A 27,376-nucleotide genomic window follows, 5' to 3' on the forward strand; every position below is an offset into this window, starting at 1 on the left:
TTTGTTGAATAAACTGTGAATGTATGAATGAACGAATTACACAATTCCAAAAGATAATATTAGAATGAAAGCATGACTAACATTTAATCAAAGTAGAGCACTATATGCACGACTCTAGACAAGTTAATTTACCGTTTGGGATCTCAGTTTACTCATCTGCGAATCAGAGGTCAGATCTCTACAGTCTTAAAAGTCCACCATGGGATTTACACCATCATTTACTGCCAATCAGTTTTCTCTGGTGCAGAAACACGTTTCACATTTCCACTAGTTAGGCAACAACAATCCCTGACATATTCACTTCATTTTTCCTTTTTGACTTTGTGATTTGAAAGTAAGATTTAAGGGGCGCCTGGGTGGCTCAGTCATTAAGCGCCTGCCTTCGGCTCAGGTCATGATCCCAGGGTCCTGGGATCGAGCCCCACATTGGGCTCCCTGCCCAGTGGGAAGCCTGCTTCTCCCTCTCCCACTTCCCCTGCTTGTGCTCTCTCTCTCTCTTGCTGTGTCTCTCTCTGTCAAATAAATAAATAAAATCTTTAAAAAATATTTTTTGTAAAAAAAAAGTAAGATTTAAAAACCAATAAAGCAAGAAACAGACACATATTAGACTCAACCCCAAAGGACAGCCAACCATAACCACTGCATGAGAATAGAAATATGGCATTAGGTATCCAAAATTTCTCTTAAGTGGCTTCTTCTCTTTATTCATTTTGAATTTTTTTTTCATTTGACCTAATACGACCTTGTTGCATAGTTATGTGAAAATGTTACTCCTAGAGCCTACTCTCATCTACTTGAATAATAACACATGTTGGACGTATTCTTTAGTTTCTGCTGGCCCATTTGTAATAATTTGCCTACATTTCATTTTTTATTTTCCTAACAATTGCCAGGGGTAAAAATTAAATTAAGCCACAAACTCCCTAGTGAATGAAAGGTAAGACTAATGATTGGTGCTTGATTTAGGGGATAATGAAATGAAGGCTAACAGGAGCAAGTTTTGTCTGGTATTTATGGCAAGTGTCAAATTAATGGACTAGACAGAATCATTTCATTGACTCTCTGAAATGGTGTCTTCTTTTTGGAGTTCAGAGTAACACATACACACACACACACACACACACACACAGATGTAGCTCTAAAAATAAAGCTGTATCTAGTCTTTCCTTGACTTGCCCCTCTAGGAATACAGGGTCTGAACTCTGAATACATAGCAGTCTGCTTATGTAAGCAGAAGTCAGAAAGGAAAGCAGCTGCTTTGAGTCTGGTACAAGCAGTACTAAAAATTGCTTAACCAATTCAATAGTAATCTACAACTAGGCAACACCCAGGGAACAGATGTACTATTAATTAAGTAGATGTTGCCCTGTTTGAGTAATCCCCTTCCCCCATATAATCATACTTCAGACACACATTTAATGTGTTTGACTCTCTCTGCCATCTTGCAGGAAGCAGGTTGCTGAAGGAAAACTACATTACATCTTATATCTTATTAGGGATTAAAAGAAGTTTTAACCCAAAATCTTTTTCTTTTTTCTTTTTTTTAAAAGTTTTATTTATTTAAGTAATCTCCACACCCAACACAGAGCTCGAACTTAGAACCCCGAGATCAATACTCTTCCTACTAAGCTAGCTAGGCACCCCTCAAAATCTTTTTCAATGTATCCATTACAAAAAAACTCTTCAACAAAAAATTCCTAAACCAAAGTGATTCATAAGTAAAAATTGGATAACCCGGATTCCAGTAAAACAGAACAAAGTAGATAGTCCCTAGAAAATGTTGTGCCAATATATGCCCTAAAAATAACCAATCTCTATCCCTGGTCTTATGAAATTCCTTCAGTCTTAATCCAGATGTCTCCTTACCTCAGCCCAGAGCTAACTGTACCTCTTACCATGATCAGCAGCCACACATATTTGACCAGTTTTGCGTGGGCTCAATACCTGCTTGTATTAGCTTATTAGTCAAAGGCTTCACCCAAGTGAAGCAGGAGACCGTTCTTGAATAATACACCCCCTGTCCCAGGCTCAAACACTTAGAGCTCTGTTGCACACAAGTTGTGTGAGTACTCTGGAATTAATCTCTTTGGTAGCATTTGTCATGCAGCACAAAATAAACTTTCCCGTGTAAAACAAAAACCAAAATAATGAATTACTGATAGAATAAGTTAATTCAAAAGTATTGTGACTTTCATGATTAAAAATACAAAAGATATCTAATGTGTCTCATCTTTCTTATTGCAAGTCGACCTTTTGGATGGTTAACTCTAGACTACACACCTCTTTCTCTGTAGTCAAAACAGGTGGAAACTATTTTGAGGACTGAGATTTGCAGTCCAAAGAAATTTATCTAAATCCATACAATTCATTAGACTCAAAACAGTGGATTCTAATTATTGAGACATATTTGGCCCAGATTTTATGGATTATGTGAACATGGAACTTGCTCCTTCCCAGCTAAATTCCAAATATATGTGACAGGAAAGTGTTACTAGAAAGATGGATGGCCATCCTCTTTCTTGATGACCCTTCATAGTGCTGGTGTGATTGCTGATGGTGGTGAACGAACACAGTTGGCTTCCAGGCTGAGGTGTGGAGCCATCCAGACCAACACTGAGGGAATTTCATAAAAAGACCATGGATAGAGATGAATTATTTTTTAGGACACATGATGACAAAGCATAGAGAATTGAAGGAGTGGTCAGTGTGACCATTAGCTCCTCAAAGGTCTGTTGATATCCCACCTCACCTCAGGGTTTGGTTCCTGATTCCCAAGTATCTACCCCTACTCCTACCTGTTTCCTATTAGACATTGTCCTTCAGGTGATCCCCAGGCATTTTAACTTGGCAAAACCTGTTCCTCAAGTTCAGGGATGGAGTGTTTCAGCATCTGGAATTTTCAGTGACACTCTACTCAGCAGCTTGAAATAGGTAATTTAAATTGTCCTTGAGAGTTAAATCCTGACAGAAACACAATAAGGGTTAGAGAAAGAGTCTTTTCAGTTACTCTCCAGGGGACAAGTTATCCTGGATTTGGCAGTGCTCAGATGGATACTATCAGCCATTGGAATAATAAAACCAATTTTCCTTTTTCTGATTTTCATTTACTACTCTTCCCCACTTTCGCATTTCTGTTTTCCCCCTATGTGGAATACTGGTTCCAATATTCTTTACTATACAAATTCCTACCACACCAATCAAACCTCTCTACAACATGGTCTGTTGCCTATGATATAGTAGATGTTCAAAAAGCACTTTGAACATCAAAAACATAAATGGTTTTGAATGAAGGAGAAGATGGATGATAACAAGAAAATCTGAAGGGTTCTTAAAGGTGCCTAGGAGCAGTTTTAGCTCTTTCAAGGATGGTGAAAGATGTGGCGACGTAGTCTTCCCCGAAAAGTGTAAGGGATTTTACACAACATTCAGTTGCTCTGAAGAGAAAGGCCAGATGAATCACAGGTGTATTTCAACATACTCAGGATATTGTGATAGATTAAATTTTCTCAAAGGAAAGTACTATGTGATATAATTAGCATACTCTAGTGCGTATCTCTGTTGGTGGGTTGATGGGGAATGGAAACTTGAGGTTATGAGGATTTAATTGCATGTTTTTATTTAAAAGACTTGCCTTATTGACTGACCAGGGCTTAGAATAAGGTATAAGCCCTGGTTAATAAAGGAAGAACTCTACATCTCTCAAAGTTACAAAGACAAAAAGAGAAAGAAAGAAACAAATAAACAAACTTGAACTGAGATTCTATGACATAGTACTGAAATACAGGGAGGAAACACCAGTCATTTTACTGGGAAAAGGCAAAATGAACTACTTTTGGATTATCCTTGAAGACAAACCATACTTGAATTCTTCTGATTTCTTCGAGTAGTATTATTTTATTTTGTATTTTGTATTTTATTTTTCAGGAAGTTCCTAATTTTGAGAATGCACAACCAAAAAGAAAGTAAGTCAAGTTTACTTTGAAAACTTTATGTTCTGTTAGTTCTATAATGTTGAATGGAATATTTTAGTGGTTTTCCTGTCAAAGAGCTTTTTAAAAAATTGTCATGTACAAATCTAGGTATGTTTTACTCTGCTACCATTTATCTGTTTATGCTGATGCATAGGAAACCTGTGTTGTGACATTTCTGTCCACAGGGAGGTGAAAATTAAATTTCCAAAGAAGAAACGTGTTCAAACTAGGCTCATTAAAGTGGGAGCCTACTCGAAAACATGCTTCTCTCAGTGACCTATTAATCTTCCGAAGGGTTCTTCTAATCCAAATAAAAATGTGTTTGTAAAGAGATTTGGGTTATTTAGGTCAGGCTTGGCTTTACATTCAGCACATCAAGCTGCCGGAAGATGTGGCACACATGTGTTGCATAAGGTAATGGGCTTTTAACTAATAAGCAGGAAATACATAGGGGCCAGAAGTTGGTTTATGGGGAAATTTCCAGATTGGATGCTGATGATACGGAATAGCTTCCTTGCACTCTGGAGTGGTCTGAGACCAAACTATTAATCTGTGAAATTCTTTCTGGGTGGAGTCTTTCTGGACAGCTTTGCTCTCCTGCCCCCGAGGCATTCTGTGCTTTCATGTACGTTCCTTCCTTTCCTGCTCAAAGCTTTCTCCCAGTAAGGATATAAAACACACTCATAGGAAGTAGGTGATTGGATGATTAACAGCTTAGAGCACTGGCAGACAAGGGTTGTTGTCTTTTAGCCAGAGTTAACTATTTAAACTACAACAGTGGCATTTTAAGCCTGAACAGGCGTAAAGAAGGGGTTTTTTGGCAGGGCTCATCTCAGTGGGAAAAACTGAGCTGCCTATTAGCTGTTCATTCCATCCACAGATAAGGAATTCTAAATAAAATACTTAAATGAAATGACAGCTACTGGCTTATGATTGATGCTTCTATAGATCAGAGGACACCAAAACATGGAGAGGCAGAGGGGAATGGATGAGAGGGAAAGTACCTGATGCTGACTGAATTAGGATTTTTCAAAATCAGTGAATGTGCTCCTCTAATTATGACCAATTAAAATAAAATTGAAGACTCTCAAGTTCCTTAATTCTCTTGTCTACCACTCCCCTGAAGGGAATAACATCTCAGTGCTGTTCTGCACCTACCTCACCTTATAATACTATAAATAGCTGTTTGGGAACACTTACTCTTTGCCAAGAGGTGTCCTAAGTGTTTGCATTGACAAATTTAAAAAATAATAATAAAATGGTAAAGACAAAAATTATATATACAGATTTTTTTCTTACAACCCTGAACCTAAGGAAAGGTGAACTTGGCATTAATTTAATGACTACCAAGAATATAAATAGTGGGAAACAATCAAGCTACCACAAAGTTAATTATATGTACAGGACACGCGTGTGTTCACCCAGTGCATAAAGTAATTAACACGATCGAGTCAGTGTAGTCTTATCCTCTGTTTCTGTTTTGGACATTTTATTATGGAAATTTTCAATTATACACAAATGAGGAGATAATGATGAACTCACATCACCAAGCTTGAACAAGTGTCAACCTATAGTCAATCTTATTTCATTTCTACCTATTTGACTTCCCAGCCCTCCAACCCTCACTATTTTTTTAGAGCAGATCCCAGACACATAATTCATTTTTTGATATATATTGCTATACAGTAAGTACTGTATTTAAAAAAAAAAAAACATAACCACAGTGCCACACTGCACTAGAACAAAATAAGAAAAATTGTATAATATGGCCAAATATATAGTCACTGTTAAAATTTTTCTGAGAGCCTCAAGGGCTTTTTTTAATAGTTAATTTGAATCATGATCCAGACAGGATCATTGCAATGCATTCAGTTCGTGTCTCTTAATTCATAGGTCCTTCTCCATTGATTTGTTGAAGAAACTGGATTGTTTGTTCTGAGGAATTTTCCATATTTTTGAATTTTGCTGATTGCATCATTGTAGTATTTTTTAAAAAAAAACATGTTCTTCTATCCCCTATGTTTCCTGTAAATTTTTTAGTTAGATCTCAGGGCTTGATAATGTTCAAGTTTGATACATGTGTATATATTTTAAAAGTAGGTCATCAGTGACTGTAAGCTTCCTGTTGCATTACTTTGGAACTCATATATCTGGTTGTGTGTAGTTTTATGACTGTGAACTTGCTTAGTGGGTTCAGATGGTATCAGACTGATCCATCCAGCACAAAGTTGCCCTTCAGCCTTTCAATGAAAAGTTTTAATAGCAATTGTTGATTACTGCCCAGATCTATCATTTCACTGGGGATTGTACATGATTATATTCAATCATTCTTTCTGTATTTATTGAATGGAATTATTTCAAAAAGAGCTTGTCCACATCAACTATATTGATTATCTTGAGATACAGTCATGTAAAAATGGCCCACTTTTTGTGTGTGTGGGTTTTATGAATGTTGCATGGAAATTTCTGCAAATTGCATGGAAATTTCCAGGCCAAGATTATACTTATATTAACTGTTCTTTGCCATCTAGGGTCAGGAAAATTCAGGGCTATATATAGACCTTAGTTAGAGGTAGAATATATTTCTGCTCTCAAACATATTGCAAGCATGTCTAGGTAATCTAATTTCTGTTTGATGAAAAATACTATTTACTAGATGTAGACTTAAATATCTGTTTCTTTTATTCTTCTAGGTCAATCCAGAGATCTATGTCTGAAAACAAAGGATTTGGTTAGTAATTTAGAAGATTACTCATGCAGATAATCTGTTCTGTTTCTCTAAAACTTCTTTTCTTCTGCCACTTCCATACAGCAACAATAATTGATTAATGAAAGTCAGATTGAGTTGTCTTTGAATTCTATAGAAGAAATTTTTTAAAAAGGAAGGTGGTTCCATTCTAACTATAAATGGCTAAGACAAAGAAATCGTTGATTTATTCAGAATAATTTCCTTTTACATTAAAAATATAATTATCTTTGATGGTTTATTGGCTGATTATCTTCCGGCTTCCCAATGTTAGCTTGGCTGGCCATGGTCAAGGTGACCTCTTCTGTATCTTTTCAGGTATATGAATCTAGGAGTGAATAAAAAGAAATAAAAAATGTGTTACAAAAGACTCTTCCACAGCATTTCAAAAACCAGAACTTTTCTGTAGTTTCTGTGATTACAGTTTCCGTAGTTATAATAAAGGCCATTGGCTTGATTTGTATTTTAATTCTGAAGTAAACATCTCATTCTGTTAATCACTTTTAGAAAGCTAATGGATAACATCTCTCCTTCTCTTACAGAATATAGTGTCACTAATTATAAAATAGTCGCAGTGGCAAAACATCTGGATTAGGGGCGCCTGGGTGGCTCAGTTGGTTGAGCATCTGCCTTCAGCTAGAGTCATGATCCCAGTGTCCTGGGATCGAGTCCTGCGTCGGGCTTCCTGTTCAGCGGGGAGCCTGCTTCTCCCTCTCCTCCCCACTCATGCTCTCTGTTGCTATCTCTGACTCTCTCTCTCAAATAAATAAATAAAATCTCTTTTAAAAATCTGGATTATTCAGGCAATACTTTATTTTTTAAAACATTTTATTTATTTATTTGAGAGAGAGCACAAGTTGGGGGGGGAGGGGCATAGGGAGAGGGAGAAGCAGACTCCCCGCTGAGCAGGGAGCCCGATGTGGGGCTTGATCCCAGGATCCCGAGATCATGACCTGAGCTGATGGCAGATGCTTGCTTAACTGACTGAGCCACCCAGGCGCCCAGGCAATAATTTATTTTTAATGAGGTTTGTTAAACTTGTGAGTGCCCTTTCTGCCCAGTAGAGTCTAGGAGTTGGATGCTCAAACTCCTTCCCCTGTCTTTTCAAAAACCAGTCTCCTGGGTAGATCTGAAAAGCTCATTCAGACCAAGGTGATGATCATCAATGGATGCATCTTCCAAGGGTGTCTGCATTTTAATCAGGTCTGATATTCTTCAGGTGGCAGCATCCAGAGTTGTGTCCTGTCTCACTAATCAAGGCCCTGTGGGCAACTAGTTGTTAAATAGTTTGAATATTAGCCCTGATGTAAATAATGTATAGTCTTAAATATAAGGAAGTAAGGCAAAATTTTATTTTCCATCTAGATTTATTCTCATAACCTGCTATGCAATTTGTAAACACAAGGCTATAGAGATTTCCATCCTAACATGATTCTTGATGCTCGACTGCCTTCCTGTAGTCAAATATGAGAGTAAATAGTGTCTTTAAAAACAGCACAGGCGTGCTGACTTTGTTTCCATGTGATGCTTTGGGTGCATTATCTCACATTTGCTTGATCAGTACGATGACATGACATGTGGAATGATCATCTTTGGTGAGGAGATGAGAAGCGATTCTAATTCTTCATGTTAGCACAGTTCAGTTCTTCACCGCACGTCGAGGCCCTGCTCTAGGTGATGGGAGGACAAGACCAAGTAAGTCATCGTTCTTCCACTCAAGACTTGAGAGTTTCTTAAAACCATCACAGCTAGTGTTCTCTCCACACACTTGATCATTTTGTTACAAATGATGAGGAATGTGGAGGGTGGGGACACTTGAACTAAGCATAAAAACATAAATGTTAATTCAGGAAAAAATCCTTCCAAGAATAATGTAATCACAAACCATCAACAGGTATTTCAATAGTAGCATCCTACCACATATGCTTGGGTGCTTATGTAGTTTATGGAAATAAATGGGGGCCCGCAGGACACTTGGGATTGTCCGTCAGGTAGTAGAACTCTCCAGGATGGACCACAGAGCTTTCCTGTCACTTAACCAAGTTACAACTGTGTGCTGATCTTGTTTTGATTTCAAATTTCTTACAGTTACTGGACAGATGTTACTGTGAATTCTGCTAACCAATCTTCTGCTTTATTTTAGAAAGAAAAACAATGAATGACACAATCTGGCCGGAACCCTGCAAGCCTGAGAATGATTCCCACATCAGAAGACTCTGTCAGCTAAAAGGTAATTGCTAAATTCAGTTCAGCTGACTTCACATTTTCTGAAAGTAGTTTAAAGGGTAGGTAAGAAAAATTTACATCTTTCCCTATTAAAATAAGCAGGGCATTGTGGTCTACTTTAAAAAGGAAAGACAACTAGAATAGGAAGTATATGTTATTAATAGTGTGTCCAGGTGTGCCTAGATACATACAGACATATAGAAAGGAAGTCAAATCTACTTAGGTTGACTGTGGAAGCAAAGAATTGATTGCCAATAATATTTGAAAGTCTTTGATGTCTATAAGAATTTTTTTAAATGTATTAAAAATCAGCACATAGAAAAATTCTCTAAATAACATCAATATATTAACAGTTGTTAAAGCATTTGTTTTCCCTAAAAATATAGAAGAGTAACCTTGATTATTAATACAAAATTGTATCATTTCATAATTTAAAAATTCCCAAGAAGAGAAAATGAGCAGCTAGGTGTAGAAAAATTTATTAATGATAAATGACTTCAAAATTAAAATTATTTAACTTGGGGAAGGTAATGAATAAAACAAAAAGTCTTCAGAGTTCACAAAGATGAACAACAGCATAAAAAGTTGATCTGCTTGGTATTCTCCCTCTAATGTTACTGGAACAAGAAATAATTGGTTATGTTAGTTATTGATTATTTAAGAGTTTCTAGTTTTTAATTGAAGACATTTTTTAGTATCTTGGGACAAAGGGAATTATCATGCATATTTATCATGAGTTTAGTGATTTGATTATATATTCTGTCCAGATTTTACCTTTTATTTAAGAGTGCCCTTAGATTTACTAAGTAATTATTTATGAAAATAATTTATTTTGAAATATTTCAGTTTTATTCAAGATGATGTAACATTTGCGGGAATAATTTTTAACTGAATTTTTTAATAGTGAAACATTTTGGGATTCAGATATTTTCTTTTAATCACAACATGGGAAATGTCTTAATAAGATCATGGTTTGATTGGACTGTATCTTTACATTATGGATGCCGGCTATGTTCATTCACACTTTCTATAGATTAGTCAAACATTCATCTACATAATCCATCCTCTGTCCCTTTAATAAACACATGTGATTTTTAGATTATTGTATATTGATCGATGGATCAAGAAGTTATCATTGTACTATAGATTATTTTTAGTTATAAATTTTGTCATAAGTTTCTTCAAAAATTCAATCTGCTAAAACTGCCTTTCTCTGATTTTTTTTTTTTTTTAATTTAGGAGTCATAGGCAGGTAATTCTATCATAGCCAAAAAAATCTTGGCTTATGGTGGGGTATTTCTGATTAGTGATGTGCTCTTTATCAGAGAAGAAAAAAGCAAGCCTTTACAGAAACCTTCTCAGCTTTGGTTACTTCTGAATCTTGAGCTACCGTATATTCGTGTGTGTGTGTGTGTGTGTGTGTGTGTCTAAAATTTCAGCTGACATTTCAACCGTAGCAGCAGAGTCACAGGACGTTTCCTAGGGATTCATGCTGTGAGAGGAAGAGCTGATGGCCCGACACCACAGCCGTGCCACTGTAAACTGAAGGGAGAAATTCAGTGGGGGAGGGAGGGCCACAGGTTGTGGACTTGAATTTTATGGGTGAAGGAGCTTCACTTGGAAAGCTCAGAGTATTTCTAGGCAATTAGTGCCCTACCCATCAACCCATAATATTTCTTTCTCATTTTTAAACACTACTTTTCAACTGTTAATTGCATAATTACTTAAGAGAGGTTTACTGTGTCTGAGGATAGGCAGTCTGTCAAGTTTAGGGAGAGGAAAACCGGAAGGTGCCTCATCGCCATGGCCAGAGCCCATTATTTTATTGAACATGTATGATGAAATTTTAAAGACAGCCTCAATAAAAATAGAAGAAAATATACAGGGAATTAAATGGTAGGAGTGGCACTAACTCCTAAGGAATCTGTTACAAACTCCAAGAAAAAACAACAAAAAAAAGCCATTTCTCTCAATTTCAAAATGGTATTTGTGCATGACACATATCAACAGCGTTTCAGGCCTAAAGAGTATTGGGGCCCAATGAAAGAAACATCCATGGGTTATGTTTAGCAAGGATTTTTCCTGGTGTTTGAATCATAACAATATTCACGTAGCTCAATAATATGACTGTGTTATGTCAGTTAAGACAAAATTTATCAGAATACGTTGAGTGCCAGAAGCATAATATTTTTAGTTTATCTAGCCGATTTCCTTCTTCTAAGAAGAGCTTTATCGAAACCTTCATCTGTGCTGCTAAAAGAGACTACATCTGTAAAGTAAATGCAGGATAAATTAGTGCTCAGGATCTTACGACTAAAGCCCTGGCGTAGCTGAGGTATCGAGGAAAATGAATCTGTAATTCACATTCATTGTAGTTTCAGCATCATAAACAGGCAGAATATTCATAATATTCATTAGAGTAAATAAATTTACTTAAATTTTTTTAAATTTATTTAAAATTTATTTAAATTTATTTAAAATTTTAAAATTGATTTTGGCCTTAATTTTATGAAGAAACTAAATTAAGCCGGAAAAGAACAAACTTTAAAATCTGTGAATTGGAGTTTACCTAAGATCAAGTTTTGATTTAAGTAAAGGTAGTATCACGAACAAGGTTTTTATATTTTATGTCATAAAGTACAAAGAATAAAAGCAAAGCAAATTTTTTTTAAAAATAGTAAAAAGGAAACAAAACATATTTAGAGATTTTTCAAACAGTGTGACTATGACAGACTATTCCATAAAACAGAAAATAGGCAAAAAAAATAAAAATAATAATAATAATAATAATTGGCCTGTTAGAACAAGAAACATGGTTAGCACTGAAGGGAATATTAATTTCACCCACACTGCTTTCAAATTATTTTAAAAATAAATACTCCTTACATATGATTTTGATGAGATTCATTATCAAAAATCCTATTATAGGAGGGATGTTATTAGGGCCTTCCAGTTTCACATTTGAATTGCCATTGGTTTGAAACCTTCTTTCCTGAATTCTAGTCAATATTATTACTTGGCCAGCCTCTTCAGAGTAAGCATATAAATATTCAGGCAGACCTTATTAATTCTCTTTCTTTTTTGGCTTGATACCCTCACTTTCAGGATGGCAAATATATAAAGTCACAAATGTATTTACTATTTTGTTTAATTTTCAGGGACCACCATCTAATTTAAAAATTGTTTCCCAAGACCATGTAATTTAACTCTGGTTAGACTGGCTCACGTGAGGAGTGACAGAGAGAAGCCCTATTGCACACCTGAACACCTGCTTATCATGTGGGACTAAACTCCCTGAGCAAAGGCTCCTGTGAGCAGGCCTCTTGCTTCCAAGGAGGGCTTTCTGAATCGAGTGATGAGAACACTCAGCATCCTAGTGTTTTGGACAAATGAGTCTCTCTTCAGTTCTTTAGGGGAGTTCTTCCTAGGATTATAGTTACCTGAGTATGGTCAGGAGTATCTTCATTAGAATCACCTAAAACCTGATTAGAAATAATTGCTTTTTTACCTGATCTCATTTCTTCCCCACATCTGCGTTTGAGGGGCAGTTGGAGTCTGAATGTTTATGTTGAATGGTGCATTCCTACGTACACTGTTGTTTGTGACTCACGTAGTTTATAGTTTGTGCATGTTCTGATAATCTTGTTGCTGCAAACAAACCACCCCAAATTTTAACGGCATCAAACATTTTATTAGGCTCATGGATTTTGTGGAATTCATTCAAGGCAGTGCTTCATGGTATCTGAGGCTTCTTCTGGGAGGACTTGAAGGACTGGAGAGGACTTAAATATTTGGTGGCTTGAATCATCTAGAGAGACCATTCCACTTATATATTTGGCACCTGTTCTGGGATAACTTGCAGGCTGGGCTTGGTGGAGACTTCCAATATGTAGCCTCTCCAAGTGACTTAAGCCGCCACCCGCCCCCCCCCAACCCAGCAAGGACTGGGTTGCAAGAGGGAAGGAGATATGAGAGGGAGCTTCACACATCCTGGGAGGAAGTGTCTGGAAAGGTAGCATCTCAAATGAACAAGGCAGAAGCTGCAAGGCTTCTTCTGACCTAGTTTTGGGGGGTCACAAAGCATCATTTCCACTGCATTGTCCTGTGACAAGTGAGTTACTAAGATCAGCTCAGTTCAATAAGAGGAGAATTGAACTCTAATTCTTGAGGGAGGTGTGCCAAATTCACATTGCAGAACATGTGATGTGAGAGAGATTTCTGTGGCCATCTATGGATAGTACAACTGCATATTGCCTAATTCAACTATTGCAACTTTGTTGCTACTTAGGACCAGATTGCTTCTGTTTTTATAAATATTCTCTTATAAGGCAATATTTGGGAGATTGCAAATAAATAAAAATGTATAAGACCACAAAACAAACAGCTAATCCTTATAAAATACCATTTTTCTAATGCTTCTTCCTTAGTCCAAGACCCTTGAAGGTCCTCCTTTTTCTACAGCAGAGGCCACATACTGGTAACTCTGTAACTGAATTTATTATGAAAAAAGCTTCTTTAAACCATACTATATTTTAAAAATCAGGAAATTTTACATCAAGATCCATATATTTATTCTCTCTTTTTTTTTTTTTTAAGATTTTATTTATTTATTTGAGAGAGAGAGAATGAGAGACAGAGAGCATGAGAGGGAGGAGGGTCAGAGGGAGAAGCAGACTCCCTGCCGAGCAGGGAGCCCGACGTGGGACTTGATCCCGGGACTCCAGGATCATGACCTGAGCTGAAGGCAGTCACTTAACCAACTGAGCCACCCAGGCGCCCATATTTATTCTCTCTTGAAAAACATGAGGGAAACCGACAATCCTGGGTTCAAAGTCTGAAGTGATTTTGGTTGGGAAAGCAGAGAGCAATGGCCGCCCTTTAGCAGTGGTGACCCTTCAGCTCACTACAGATCTTTCATTATCTCCCTGACAAAATTCACCTCATTTAGTTAAGTTCCTTATTTGACTTCTGCAGATATATTTATATTTGCAACATCGGTCTAGCAGGTTATGTCCAAATTCCTCCACCTAGCACTCAAGGTTCTTTAAAATTTCACTTTATCTACCCTTCCAGCCCTATCTCCTCCTATGCTATATTCAGAATTGCCTGTCACTTGACCAATTTCAGTCTCTATACTTAAGTGCGTTCCACTTATTCCACACCAGAGGCTAGTGGTCGTCACACTGCTGCTATAGTTGTAATTTTTCCTTTTCTTCTGCCTTTCCAAACTACACCCACTCTTCAAGCTACCATTGGGGTCCTACCTCTTCCAGGAGTAGCCTGACTCATAATGATCTCTCCCCAGAGCAGCATCTGAATCACTCATTTTACTACTTTGCGTCGCTATTTAAGTGATGTAAGTGTGTTGTGCGTATGCCTCAGCTGCTTCCAGATTCGAGAATACAGGTGACCACTCTATTGTTCTTTTCCTCTATCCAGAAGGATAACTATAGAGGGAGTTTCTCCAAAAATTCATGTTAAAGGAATCTAAAGGGAAGAGATGAAAAGAAATGAAGGAAGAGAAGACAGAAATTTTTTTTTCTAAATACAAAGACTTAAAAAAAAAAAAAGGAAAAGAAAAACGTTGCCCAAACCGCTTCTTGCATCCTGATGCTGTAATGGAAGATCTGGTTTCAAAGAGTCATATCACAAAACCAGCTTATAATAACATTTAAGTATTTTCTGGAATCTTGTGTAGTTATTCTGATTTTAAATACTGTTAACTATATACATAACTCTGAGACTGAGCTGTGAATTTAAACTATCTTTTCATTATTGCTAAGATGGGGCTTTGGAGGAGAACCTGCCTCCGTTTTTTACTGTGCGTGGAGGGTAGGCCTTGCCTACTCCCTCGACCCCCCCCCCCCCCCCGTGGAATCCGAGAATGAGGAATAGCAGGAAACAGAAGCAGTGATTGCAAGTAAAGCATGAAGGTGAAGGGAGTGATTTCTGCGGTCGCAGTATCCTCTTCGGGTACTAAGGGGCTTGGATTAAGGGAACCCTAAAGTTCTGTCCTCTTTTAGCACAGGTGCATTTCAGATTTAAATAAAGGGAGGCCCCTTTTCCAGTGCCTGATAGGGAAATGCTACTACTTTTTGAAAGGTTTCATGTAGCTGCAAGCAAATGGATGCCACATTGCAAGCCCTTTACTAAAGTGTGCATGGAACAATTTCAACAAAATAATCCATGTTGAGAAGACATCTATAAGCTAATGAAACTCAAAATGCCAGGGGTGGAAAGCCTAGTTTAACAGAATCAGGTGAGGTAATAACTTCGTGGAATCATAGCATTTTGGAGTTAGACAGGGCTTTAGTAGGTTGTATGCTACTCTTTTATTACTGACAGGGAAACTGAGTCCCAGAGAGGTTCTGTGGCTTGCTCAGATACTCAGGTGGCCAGTGGCATTCTTCATTTTTACTTTGTTAAATTTGTATTTTATTTTGATGTGTTTCTTGTGAGAATAACATATCTTTAAGAAAAAGATTTATGATCTGGGCAATATAGTACCTTAATAGATTAATGAAAAGTATAATGAGTATTAAATTGCACTTAAACTTCTTAAATCCTGTAATTTCTGATAATCTACATATAACATTTATCTCTTTTCATAGATCTAAATGAAGATGATTTTTTTTTGAGTAATAACATACATACTTTTCAAGGAAAAAAACCACCAGGCATTTCCTGTCAGGTAATGTGAATAATCAACACTTGGCGTGTGTTTTGTGAAAATCATCTTGTTATTGAGCTCTGTAATATTCTAGACGCAGTGTACAATACTTAGCCTTGTAGCTATTTTGTATTTAGGTATTACAGGTTGTTTTTGTAATTGATATGCTTGTATCTCTGTGAATTGGAATATAAATGAAAAAATCAAATGATGACTTGAGTTAATAAACCATTTTGATTATGCAAAACATTATGCCTTACAGCCTTTTGATAAGTAACTCTGAGCCTGTTAAATTAATGTACTGGGATTTTCTCTGACAAGACCTATGTTAAGTGCTTAGAACTATCTGGCAACCTTCAGTGAGGGGCACATCCCTCATGTTTTTACGTTTGATATAAAAACATATACTGTTATTCCTGACATATCCCTTATAAATTGCATTAATTAGCCCAGGAGTTCAGGCAATTAAGAATGTCTGAACCTTGGGCCTCCCTCATAATAATAACATAACATTAATTAACAGCCAAATAGTTGCTATTCACCTTGTAATGAAAAACAGTATATGAGCCAGTCGGGCCAACTCAAGCATCATACTGATTTTTGATATTTTTCTGACAGCCCATCATCTTCTCTTTCATCATTCTGATAGTTTTATTAGGAAATTTAGAACTGGCCTTCCTCGATGTGGTAGACTGATCAATTGGAAGACAGGATACAGCATCTGAATTGTGAGGGGCTGATTTGGTGAGGAAAGGAAGCTCACATTCCTAAATCCAGCCTGATTTCTGAGGCTGTCAGAGGCCTTCCGATGGATTGGACAGTGGACTGTAACTTGTGATCAGCCACGGTTTCTCCTGGCGGTTTGGATGCTGCCAGAGTAATAGTAGTGAGCTCCCGAGGGGGCTGCACCACATTGCCTGAGTGCCTTCAACCGGCGAAATCTCCTGCAGTGCATGGTGAAGAGTTCTGGAAACAGAGCTCTGAATCCTAGTTTGGCCCTTAGTAATTCTGTGATTTGGGGCAATTTACTAATCTCTCTCTGCCTCAGTTTTCATGATCTGTAAAGTCAGTCTATAAAGAACCTTTCTTTCCTGACTGTCAGGAGGATTGAAAGAGGTACTCTATTTTAAAGCATTTTGCTGCATGGCTGGCATTTAGGAGATGCTTAAAAAGATTTAATTGTGGTCCTCCCTGAGGCTCCTCTTTTCTCTCCTCCTTCCCTTTCCTCCTCCTTTTACTCTTTGCAAGGGCTTTACGACACTTTCACAAGCACGGCTGGCAGATTATTTCTGAAATCTGCAGTCTCATTCTCCTAAATTTAGATGAAACCTTAGATATAGTATCTAAGTAAACAGTGTCTGATGGCCAGGAAGTAAATGAAGACCGATTTACAGTGAGAGCTCCCCAGACATGTGTGGTGCCAAGAGAAGTCCTTCTTTAGGTTTTTAGTAAAAAAATAGAACCATCTCTGAGAATGAAGAAAATGATGTAAAAACTTTGTAGGAGGGTTAAAGGTAAATCTTTGCTACCCCAATCCTTCTGGCATTTTCATTGGCTAAGAAATGATCCTTCTAGAATAGTAACCGCTCACTTGTACTGTGTAGTTTATCACTAAAGATCAGTTGAGGGAATTCATAAGCAGTGACAGAAAGCAGGAGATATCTAATCTAGAAATCTTCATTTGGGAGTAGAGGTTGGTCTCATCTATCTTTAATATCTCTCTCTTTTTTTTTTAAGATTTTATTTATTTATTTGACAGAGAGAGACACAGCAAGAGAGGGAACACAAGCAGGGGGAGTGGGAGAGGGAGAAACAGGCCTCCCGCGGAGCAGGGAGCCCAATGCGGAGCTCAATCCCAGGACCCTGGGACCTTGACCTGAGCCGAAGGCAGACGCTTAACAAGTGAGCCACTTAAGCCACCCAGGCACCCCTAATATCTCTCTTCTTATTCATGGTGGGCATACAGTTGAATTTAACTAATTAAGAAACACTCTGGGGCGCCTGGGTGGCTCAGTCAGTTAAGCATCTGCCTTCAGCTCAGGTCATGATCTCAGGGTCCTGGGATCGAGCCCCTCATCAGGCTCTCCTTTCAACGGCAAGTCTGCTTCTCTCTCTCCCTCTGTGCTCTCTCTTGCTTTTGCTCTCTCTTAAATAAATAAACAAAATCTTTAAAAATATATTAAAAAAACACTTTTCCTGTATGACAGAATACTTTAGTGAAGTATTATTAAGTGTTATGCAAACTATTAACCTGTTAACTCCTTGTGACTGAGAAAAAGTAAAAAGAGTTTACTCTTTGAAAGGTAGGGCAGAGAGGGCACCGTGCTCTGGTGTGAGGGGGCAGACTGGCTTATCAGTGGGGGCTGTAAGAATGGACCTTGGCATAGATTGGCCTCTCATCAAGTGAGCAAATGACTTCTCAGAGCAGTGTTTCTCCACTGTGGCCTGGGGACTGTCTGTATCAGAATAAGGGGACTTGGGGGCACCCGACTCTTGACTTGGGCTTAGGTCATGACCTCAGGGTCATGAGATCGAGCCCTGCATGGGGCTCCTTGCTGGGGGTGGAGTCTGCTGAGGATTCTCTCCCTCTGCCCCCACCTCGCCCATGCGTGCTCTCAATCTCTCTCAAAAAAAAAAAAAAAAAGAATGCAGGTACTTGTTAAAAGTGCAGACTTCTGAGCCTCACCCCTGTCCAACTGAATCACCATGTCTGGGGCTAGGAATAGGTATTTTTATGAGTGAAATGATGATGCTAAGTACATGAACCAAGAGACTCTATGGCATCCAGACAGCTGATTGATGGGCACTCGACTACAGACATGATGCCTCATGAAATTTCACTTTACAAGCCCAAACTTGGCTCATGTCTGGTCTGGGAAGACAATAGCCTCATGGAAAAACCGAAGCTGGTTTTTGTTTCCTATTGTGAGAATGATACATATTCATTGTAGAACTTTTTAAAATCATGTAAAAGTAGAAAGGATTAAAATAATGAATAGTATCTTAACAGGGCACACATTTTCATATGGCTGGCCATTTTACTGAATATCATTAACATGGGATAAAGTTCATCGGACGTAAAATATATTCATAGTAATTATCACAGGACTATGCCTGCAAAAATATACTTTGGACAATAAAAACACTCATAATACAAAATTTAAACATTAACTGAATTCCCAATCAGGAACCCCTCAACTAGACATGTTTCCTTCATGTTCTGAAAATAAGAGGACAGATTTCAGGCATAGAAGAAAGTACAAGGAACCAAGGGGCAGGAGGTGGGGGCGGGAAGCGTTTATGGAATTCTCTCTCCAATACCGATTTAGTTCCATGAATATTTCTGACTGCTTGGCCTGGGATAAACTTGCTGGAGAACCCACCTTGCAGGACAAGTGTCGATGGGGAGAGTTTGAAGCAAAGCTATCTGCCCGGTACTGTGATCATTATACCGACCATTTGACTCCCAGCATTTATTTTTGTATCCTTGGTCTTATTTGTTCTTTTCTGGCAGCATTCAGTTGATGGCTCAGACCTTTTGTAGCATATTGAAAAGGGTATAAAATATGCAGTAATATAGACTTTGGACTAATATATTTTCAAAAAATGTTTCATGCCTCATTTCTCACGTAAATTCCTAGGTTGCTTTCAGCCTTCAGAGCGTCATTCATATTCATGATAGAAAAGAGGGATAACATTTATTACTTTCAGTGCTGGTGATATTAAGCCCCGTCAAGCACCCCCACCCAGGACTGCACCAAAACATTTTCTCCCTAAGCTGCTTCAGTGGAAAAAGTGTTGCTGCGTGAATTAATTTTTAAAAATATGTGTGTGTATGTAAATGTGGGTTAGGTTCTCTTCTAAGGGTTAGATCACTTCGCACCCATTTCATCCAATTTCTCCTTTGATGTCCTTTCCTTTGGAGACTGCAAAGCTTACGTATTTGAATTCTCAGCCTCCCCTTTAGTTAGGGTGGTCATGAGATCCAGTTCTGACCAGGGAATTGTAGTGAGAAATGCCTGGGAAGGGTTTTCTATTCGGGGGGGTGGGGGTGGGAGGAGGGGGAAGCAAATCCTCCTGAGGAGAAAGTTTTGTCCTTTGCTCTTTTCTTGCTGGAAGCTGGGACATGGTATCTGCTGAGTTTGCAGCTGTCCTTTCACCAAAGGGCAAAAGGCACATGTTAAGAATAGTGGACCAGGGGAGTGCCCGGGGGGGGACCAGTCAGTTAAGTGTCTGCTTTCAGCTTAGGTCATGATCCTGGAGTCCTGGGATCAAGCCCCACATCAGGCTCCCTGCTCAGTAGGGAGCCTGCTTCTCCCTTTGCCTGCCGCTTCCCCTGCTTATGCTCTCTCTCTCACTCTGTCAGATAAATAAATAAAATATTAAAAAAAAAAAAAAAAGAATGGTTGGGGCGCCTGGGTGGCTCAGTCGTTAAGCGTCTGCCTTCGGCTCAGGGCATGATCCCAGGGTCCTTGATTGAGCCCCGCATCGGGCTCCCTGCTCGGCGGGAAGCCTGCTTCTCTCTCTTCCACTCCCCCTGCTTGTGTTCCCTCTCTCACTGTGTCTCTCTGTCAAATAAATAAATAAAATCTTAAAAAAAAAAAAAAAAAAGAATGGTGGAGCAGGCAAAAGCACAGAGCCTGATTCCTCGGGGACACTCTTGGGTTACTGCATCAGCGCTGGACTGCCTATATTCAGACTCCTTGTTGTGAGGAATCATAAGCCCCACACTTGTTTAAGCCACTATGGTTGGGTTTTCTGTTCCTCAAAGCTGAACGTATTCCTCATGGATACACTTTATTTGTATAACTGCCACTTCTGCTAGTGCCAAGCCCTAATTGCTGTACGATATTCAACCAAACCTTGCGCACAGTTAGAGCGTGTCTCAACTCAGCCCTGACTGTGCAATCTAGACCAGCCTCCTCCAGGGTAATCAGCATCTAGAGCTGAGAGTTAGTCATTTAGTCCTTGAGAGAAAATCGGATTAATAACAACAACGAAAAAAAACAAAAAAAACACCTCTTGGCTAAATACAGCCCATTGGCAACATAGAGACTTAAAACTGTATCCAATACAGGGGCACCTAGGTGGCTCAGTCATTAAGCGTCTGCCTTCGGCTCAGGTCATGATCCCAGGGTCCTGGGATGGAGCCCCACATCGGGCTCCCTGCTCCGCGGAAAGCCTACTTCTCCCTCTCCCACTCCCCCTGCTTGTGTTCCCTCTCTTGCTGTGTCTCTGTCAAATAAAAAAATCTTAAAAAAAAACTGTATCCAATACAGCACACCATTGTTGGAAAAAAATGTGTAGATTGGATCAAAGTGGGACTGCTTTTTGGTGAGCTTAACTGAGGTGGCTTGACACGAGGTGACTGGGAAAATAAGGTTATGCTATGAACTGGGAGAGGCGGGTCCCTCATTAGGTTTCATCAGACAAATTTGGGGTGGTTCTAGTCAAAGGTGTGAACAAACTGTAAGGCAGGAAAAAAAACAGGCCAAAGTGACAGGTTGTTTAACTTTTGTGTATGATGTAATATAAAAATGAACAAATTATGTTGTGCATCATTCTTATTCTCAAGTACTTTCTTATCCATTATAAAACTTTGCTACCGTATTAGTTATCAGTCTTCAAACTCCCTCTCCCTACTCTAGGCAGGGGTTTCTGCTTCTTGCTGGAGGCCGTTTGGAGGAATCAGTACCTCATCTTGTTGGCCTTTCCGTGTGGCTGCTGGAGTATATCAGAGTGTGGCATTTGGCCTCCCCCAGAACGAGTGATCCAAGGCACAGAGTAAGAAGGAAACCATGATGCCTTTTAAGACTTAGTCTCAGAAGTCATATGCCATCACTTCTACCTTATTCTATTTGTTATGGACGAGTTATTAAATCCAGCTCATACTAAGGAGAGGGGCATTATAACCCACCTTTTGAAGAGAGCAGTAAAAACAATTTATGAACATATTTTGAAACTACCAAAGCTACCTAATAATATTACGACATTGTAGATGGAGGAGTTTTCCTATATCCCAAGAGCAATATTTTAACTCATTTGCAGATAGAAAGAATGTAGAGCTCTATTTGTTAGCTAGAAGAAAGATATAATCTCTTTTTTTAATAGAAGATTTTACAGAGTGGTTTTAGTTGGTGTTAAAGGAACATTGCGTGTTAGTATGAAACCCATATCTTGGTCTCTGGTGAAATGAAATTAAAATCAGAATAGATTTTCCTATTTTAGTATCCAAAGTCATGTTCGCTCTATCATCTATCTATCTATCTATCTATCTATCTATCTATCTATCTATCTATTTATCTATCTATCCATCTATCTCTCCACCCCCTTTTAAAACAAGGAAAGAGGTTAAGCTGTCCCCATTTCAACTTTGTTTATACACAGAAAAAGAATTGCCTGGTTTTAACAAATGAATTTTATGAAGGAACTCTATTCCTTAGCCAAGTTCTTACTTATATATATATATGGGTATTATCCCATCTTGATCATTCTAAAAGGTTGAAAGGAATTATCTGGGTATTCCTTAGCATTATTCTCATTTTTAAAATAATTATAAAATTCAAAAAATGGCTTGAAAAAACATTCTGGTAACTTATACTGTGCCAAGCACCAAGTACTAGTTGACATCTTTAAAATGTAACACAAACCTGAAAATGTGGGCCTAATCCTTTACAAATCCACATGCTAAACCCAATGGCAAAATAAAATCCAGTCACTCAGTACTAGCTTCAGTCACTTCAGCTATTCTGTTGATTTCTACTTCTTGTCTTTTGGTCCTTGGCTAGAATTTGTGGGACTTTTCCTTAGCTTTGGACTTTATAGTCCAAACTTGCTTCACCTTTAGATGGGTGATAACTTTAGACTTTGAACTTGTTTAAATTCTGTGTCTCAGTTTCCTTATGTGTAAAATGTGTAAAATGGTGATGAGAAAAATTTCTTATGATTGTTATAAATATTAAACGAAACAGCATATGCATATTACCCCCAGAAGATGTTCAGTGATCATTGTGTCCTCTCCCTAAACTCCTTGCAATCCCATTGTAGGCCTCACTCTCAGAATAAAATTTGAAATTTCCTTCTATTCCATTGTAAACTCCATCCAAGGCCCTTTGCTTAATACCAGGTACATGGATTTTTCAAGTAGATGTCAACAGTGAGGAGCTTACATTGACAAGTACTACACATGATAAAAAATATCTTGTGCTATTATTCCAGATATTACCTAACTCCAAATGTGTATTTGGTTTGAGTTTAAACTCTGATCAGAGTTTCAAAAACGATGCCTATTATATACCTAATAGTGAAGGGCAGAAAGGGAGTAAGGTATAGACTGCTTCATAAACCATTTTTTTTTTTTTAAGATTTTATTTATTTATTTGACAGAGAGAGACACAGCGAGAGAGGGAACATAAGCAGGGGGAGTGGGGAAGAGAGAAGCAGGCTTCCCGCCGAGCAGGGAGCCCGATGTGGGACTCGATCCCAGGACCCCGGGATCATGACCTGAGCCGAAGGCAGACGCTTAACCAACTGAGCCACCCAGGCGCCCCATAAACCATTTTCTTGATCCTAACTCTTTCTACCAAACTTCTTCTGAGTTTTGGATCATGTGTTGGGACTGAAGTTAGTGAACGATGGGGAGCAAATCCACTATATATATAATATGTATACATACTATATATACATACCTGCACACAGATATTCATCTTTATATGTATTTTATGAAATGGTACTCAATGTACCTTGTTAACTTGATGATTATTAAAATTGAGAAAATGGATCCTTTCTCCATTATTTTGGCACCTGTTTGGTTTTACTTTTTTTTTTTAAGGAATGTTAACATCAATCTTGTCCTTTTCTTTTTCTAATGCTAAAGAGAGTAGCTTTTCATACTGGAGTCCATCTAACTGTCAAAGACTACTGCCCATGGAATGGTAGGAAACTTCTCTCCAAATAATACTATTTAACTGGTTTTTCTGTTTCCCAATAATTTCCCAATAATTATAGTACAGTAAGCATAATTTTCTATAGTTTGCCACATAGAAGTGTTTTTAGAGAACATAAAAGACTCGTCCTTATCGAGAAGCTTACTGACTTAAGCCTAAAGCAGTACCTCTAAAGAATGAGTTTTTATGTAAAAATGTTCTCCCAAATTTAGCAATTTCTCCTGAGATTAAGGAAAATTTTATAGTGTTAAAAAGTTTATCTCTGTATGCCAACTTTCTCTTACAATATTAAAATCCTCAGATCACCTTAACCACCTTCCTTTCCTTGTTGGGCCATTGCTAAAGAGAAATTCAGGGAAAATATATGTTTTATAAGGTATGGAAAATTTGCAGGACCCTCATGGACATCAGCACATCTTGAAGTGTTACAGACCTGAATCAACTGTAAGCCCTCTTTACAATTATTTTTCCAGACTTGCTTTTGGGACCACTGCTAGCCAAATTATACAGATTTATTTGATTATTATTTCCTAAAATGTAATATAAACTTGCAAATTCTGTGGCAAATAACTATCTTCAGTAAATCTTGTTTCTTTATGTAGGTATGAATATGATCGATTCAAGGTATCTCCATTCACAGCACTCTCTTCCCAACGATAATTAACATGTTAACATCTAAATTTAATAGTTTTCTTCTCAACAGTAGTTTTTTGCCTAAGGGATGATAGCTATTCTAGGTAGGAAGAGGTGATGAAAAGGTACTATTTAAATATTACTTCTATTTCCTGAAAACTACTGTACTCTGCCCTTGGTAGTACCATGCCTTCTAAAAAATAACTAGTTAAATATCAAAGAGCTGTAGGAAGGGAAAAAAAAACAACAACTGAATCTTGATGAATACAAAGAGGACTTCCCAGATGAAAATAAAGCTAGGCATTTTGGAGGACTAAGAAATAACTTAATTAGAGACAGAATCAAGAGAACCAGATCAAGAGACCCGGAGCTACCACTATGCTCTTGGGCTACTAAATTCACATTTCTGTGCCTCAGTTTCCTTCTTTTGAAAGTAAGGTAGTGGACTAGATGAATACAAAAACTTGTTGAAGCTCTAATAATATGTGATCAATAGTAGCTCATTCTCATTTTTTCCTTGATATTCTTCTGAAGTCCAAGAGTTGGATGTAAAGTAACAAAAGGAGATACTTATCTACTTTAATGTCCCTAAACTTGTTAGAGGAACAGTGAATTCCTGTGATTGAAGTACAGAGAGGCAAAGTGGCTCGCTCAAGTTCACATGGCTAGTCACAAAGCAGAGCATCACAGTAAAGCAGCCCCGTGTCTGCAGACCAGGGCTGGTTCTATCAAACCAGGTGATTTTTTGTTTCTTTATTGTGCAGATTAAACTATAACTCCTAGGTACAAGGGTTGTATTCATGTAATTTCCTACACCCATAGCTCATTGTATGCTAGGACTCTAGTAAAAATTAATTAATTTGTATGCTGACACTTAAATTTCCTACTGTACACATTTTTGGGTCAGCTAGAGGGTGTACCCAAAAAGAGAAATAGTCTAATGAACAGTTCTGGAAACTTCTTCCAAATTTCAGAACAGAGGATATTACACAGGAAGCAATCTCTGACTTGCATAATCCAGGCAGCTCCCAACTGACTTCACAGTGTCTCCACACTAAAAGACTGACCCCAACATATAGGTAAATAAGCAAAGAGCAGTCTTGGCTCCTCCCATACAGAAGTGGGGAAAGATGGCCATTAACTTCCTTGTGCCATGGAAAATAGAGCCTATGTGGCACATTATATTCCAAGACCAGAATTGTGAACACCAAAATCTACTTGAGAGGAAGCAGAAGGAGCCAGAAACCTGTATTAGAACTTGAGTAGGTGATTTGTATTTATATAGTGAGATAAGACTGTTACATAAAGGGCTTTGTTAGACATGCTAAATTACACTGTTCAAATGCCTCTTAATTCTCTAGGCAAGTACATTTCCCTTCCCCACATTACCTTATGCAATCTTCTCTCCTGTGAATAACCATCACATTTTATTTGTACTTCTCACATGACACGTATTAACCTTTTCCTCCAGATGTTTTTTTAAGATTTTATTTATTTACTTATTTACTTGAGAGAGTGAGTGAGCGAGAGAGAGCAACAGCGGGGAGGGGCAGAGGGAAAGGGAGAAACAGACTCCCCGCTGAGCAGGGAGCTGGACTGGGGACTGATCCCAGGACCCTGAGTTCATGACCTGAGCCCAAGGCAGACACCCATGTGCCCCCCTCCAGATGTATTTTTTAAATTTTTTTTAAAGATTTTATTTATTTATTTGACAGAGAGACAGCAAGAACAGGAACACAAGCAGGGGGAGTGGCAGGCAGAGGGATGCGGGACTCGATCCCAGGACCCTGGGATCATGACCTGAGCTGAAGGCAGACGCTTAACAGACTGAGCCACCCAGGCATCTCTCTCCAGATGTATTTTTAACCAACTGTTCAATTCACATATATTTATTGAGCATATTAGAGACCAAGTTTGGGATGTGTAAAAATAACTCTGGAGCCCCCAAAATCTCATACCTTCAATGGAGGGAACACACACAGGGACAGACTACTGTTTGTTGGGTTTTTTTTATTTAATCATTCATACTAAGCAATGAGTATCACAAAGCAGACAAAATCTTATTCTCCTTTGTAGCTCCCCCAGAGTAGGTGCTCAGTAAATGTGTGTTGAATGAGTAAGTAAATATTTTATAAGTCTCTAGGAGAATATATTCTATTTCATTAATTCATTCAATTGCCTATTCATTCAATGGCCTTTTTAAAAATCATGCTTAACAATTGCACTACTGGGTATTTACCCCAAAGATAGAAATGTAGTGATCCAAAGGGGTACATTCACCCCGATGTTTATAGCAGCAATGTCCACAATAGCCAAACTATGGAAAAAGCCAAGATGTCCATCGACAGATGAATGGATAAAAGAAGATGTGGTGTGTGTGTATATATATATATATATATATACACACACACACACACACACACACACACACACACACACACACAATGGAATATTATGCAGCCATCAAAAGGAATGAAATCTTGCCATATGCAATGATGTGGATGGAACTGGAGGGTATTATGCTGAGCGAAATAAGTCAATCAGAGAAAGACATGTATCATATGATCTCACTGATATGAGGAATTCTTAATCTCAGGAAACAAACTGAGGGTTGCTGGAGTCGTGGGGGTGGGAGGGATGGGGTGGATTGGTGAGAGACATTGGGGAGGGTATGTGCTATGGTGAGCGCTGTGAATTGTGTAAGACTGATGAATCACAGACCTGTACCTCTGAAACAAATAATACATTATATGTTAAAAAAAAAAAAAAAAGATAGTAGGAAAGGAAAAATGAAAGGGGGGAATCAGAGGGGGAGACGAACCATGAGAGACTGTGGACTCTGAGAAAACAAACTGAGGGTTCTAGAGGGGAGGGGGGGGTGATGGGTTAGCCTGGTGATGGGTATTAAAGAGGGCACGTACTGAATGGAGCACTGGGTGTTATACGCAAACAATGAATCATGGAACACTACATCAAAAACTAATGATGTAATGTATGGTGATTAACATAACATAATAAAAAAAATTAAAAAATTATGCTTAACCTTATTTACGTATTGGTCCAGTGTTTGTTTAATTTTAGTTTCTATTACTTAAAAAATAATAAATTTTATAATTACAATTATGTAATACCTAACATCAACATGGCACTTTTCAACCAATTATTTTTTCAATCAATTCATTTA

At 38.1% G+C, this 27,376-nt stretch overlaps 1 protein-coding gene across 2 annotated transcripts in view; it reads left to right on the forward strand.

Annotated features, from left to right (window-relative positions):
• SAMSN1 (SAM domain, SH3 domain and nuclear localization signals 1) overlaps nt 1-27,376 on the forward strand; it is a 248,619-nt gene that overhangs the window by 131,163 nt on the left and 90,080 nt on the right. Inside the window, exons 4-7 of one of the 2 annotated variants that reach the window (XM_035015130.1) lie at nt 3,925-3,962; nt 6,665-6,702; nt 8,861-8,947; nt 15,555-15,634. In XM_035015130.1, the coding sequence (XP_034871021.1) occupies nt 3,925-3,962; nt 6,665-6,702; nt 8,861-8,947; nt 15,555-15,634 (243 nt within the window). Of the gene's footprint in view, nt 1-3,924; nt 3,963-6,664; nt 6,703-8,860; nt 8,948-15,554; nt 15,635-27,376 lie in introns of those variants that run through there. The other variant, XM_035015131.1, reaches the window with a different exon arrangement.

This window comes from Mirounga leonina, unplaced genomic scaffold, assembly GCF_011800145.1.
Source record: "Mirounga leonina isolate KUSES-001 unplaced genomic scaffold, KU_Mleo_1.0 Mir_169, whole genome shotgun sequence".
Taxonomy (NCBI): Eukaryota; Metazoa; Chordata; class Mammalia; order Carnivora; family Phocidae; genus Mirounga; species Mirounga leonina.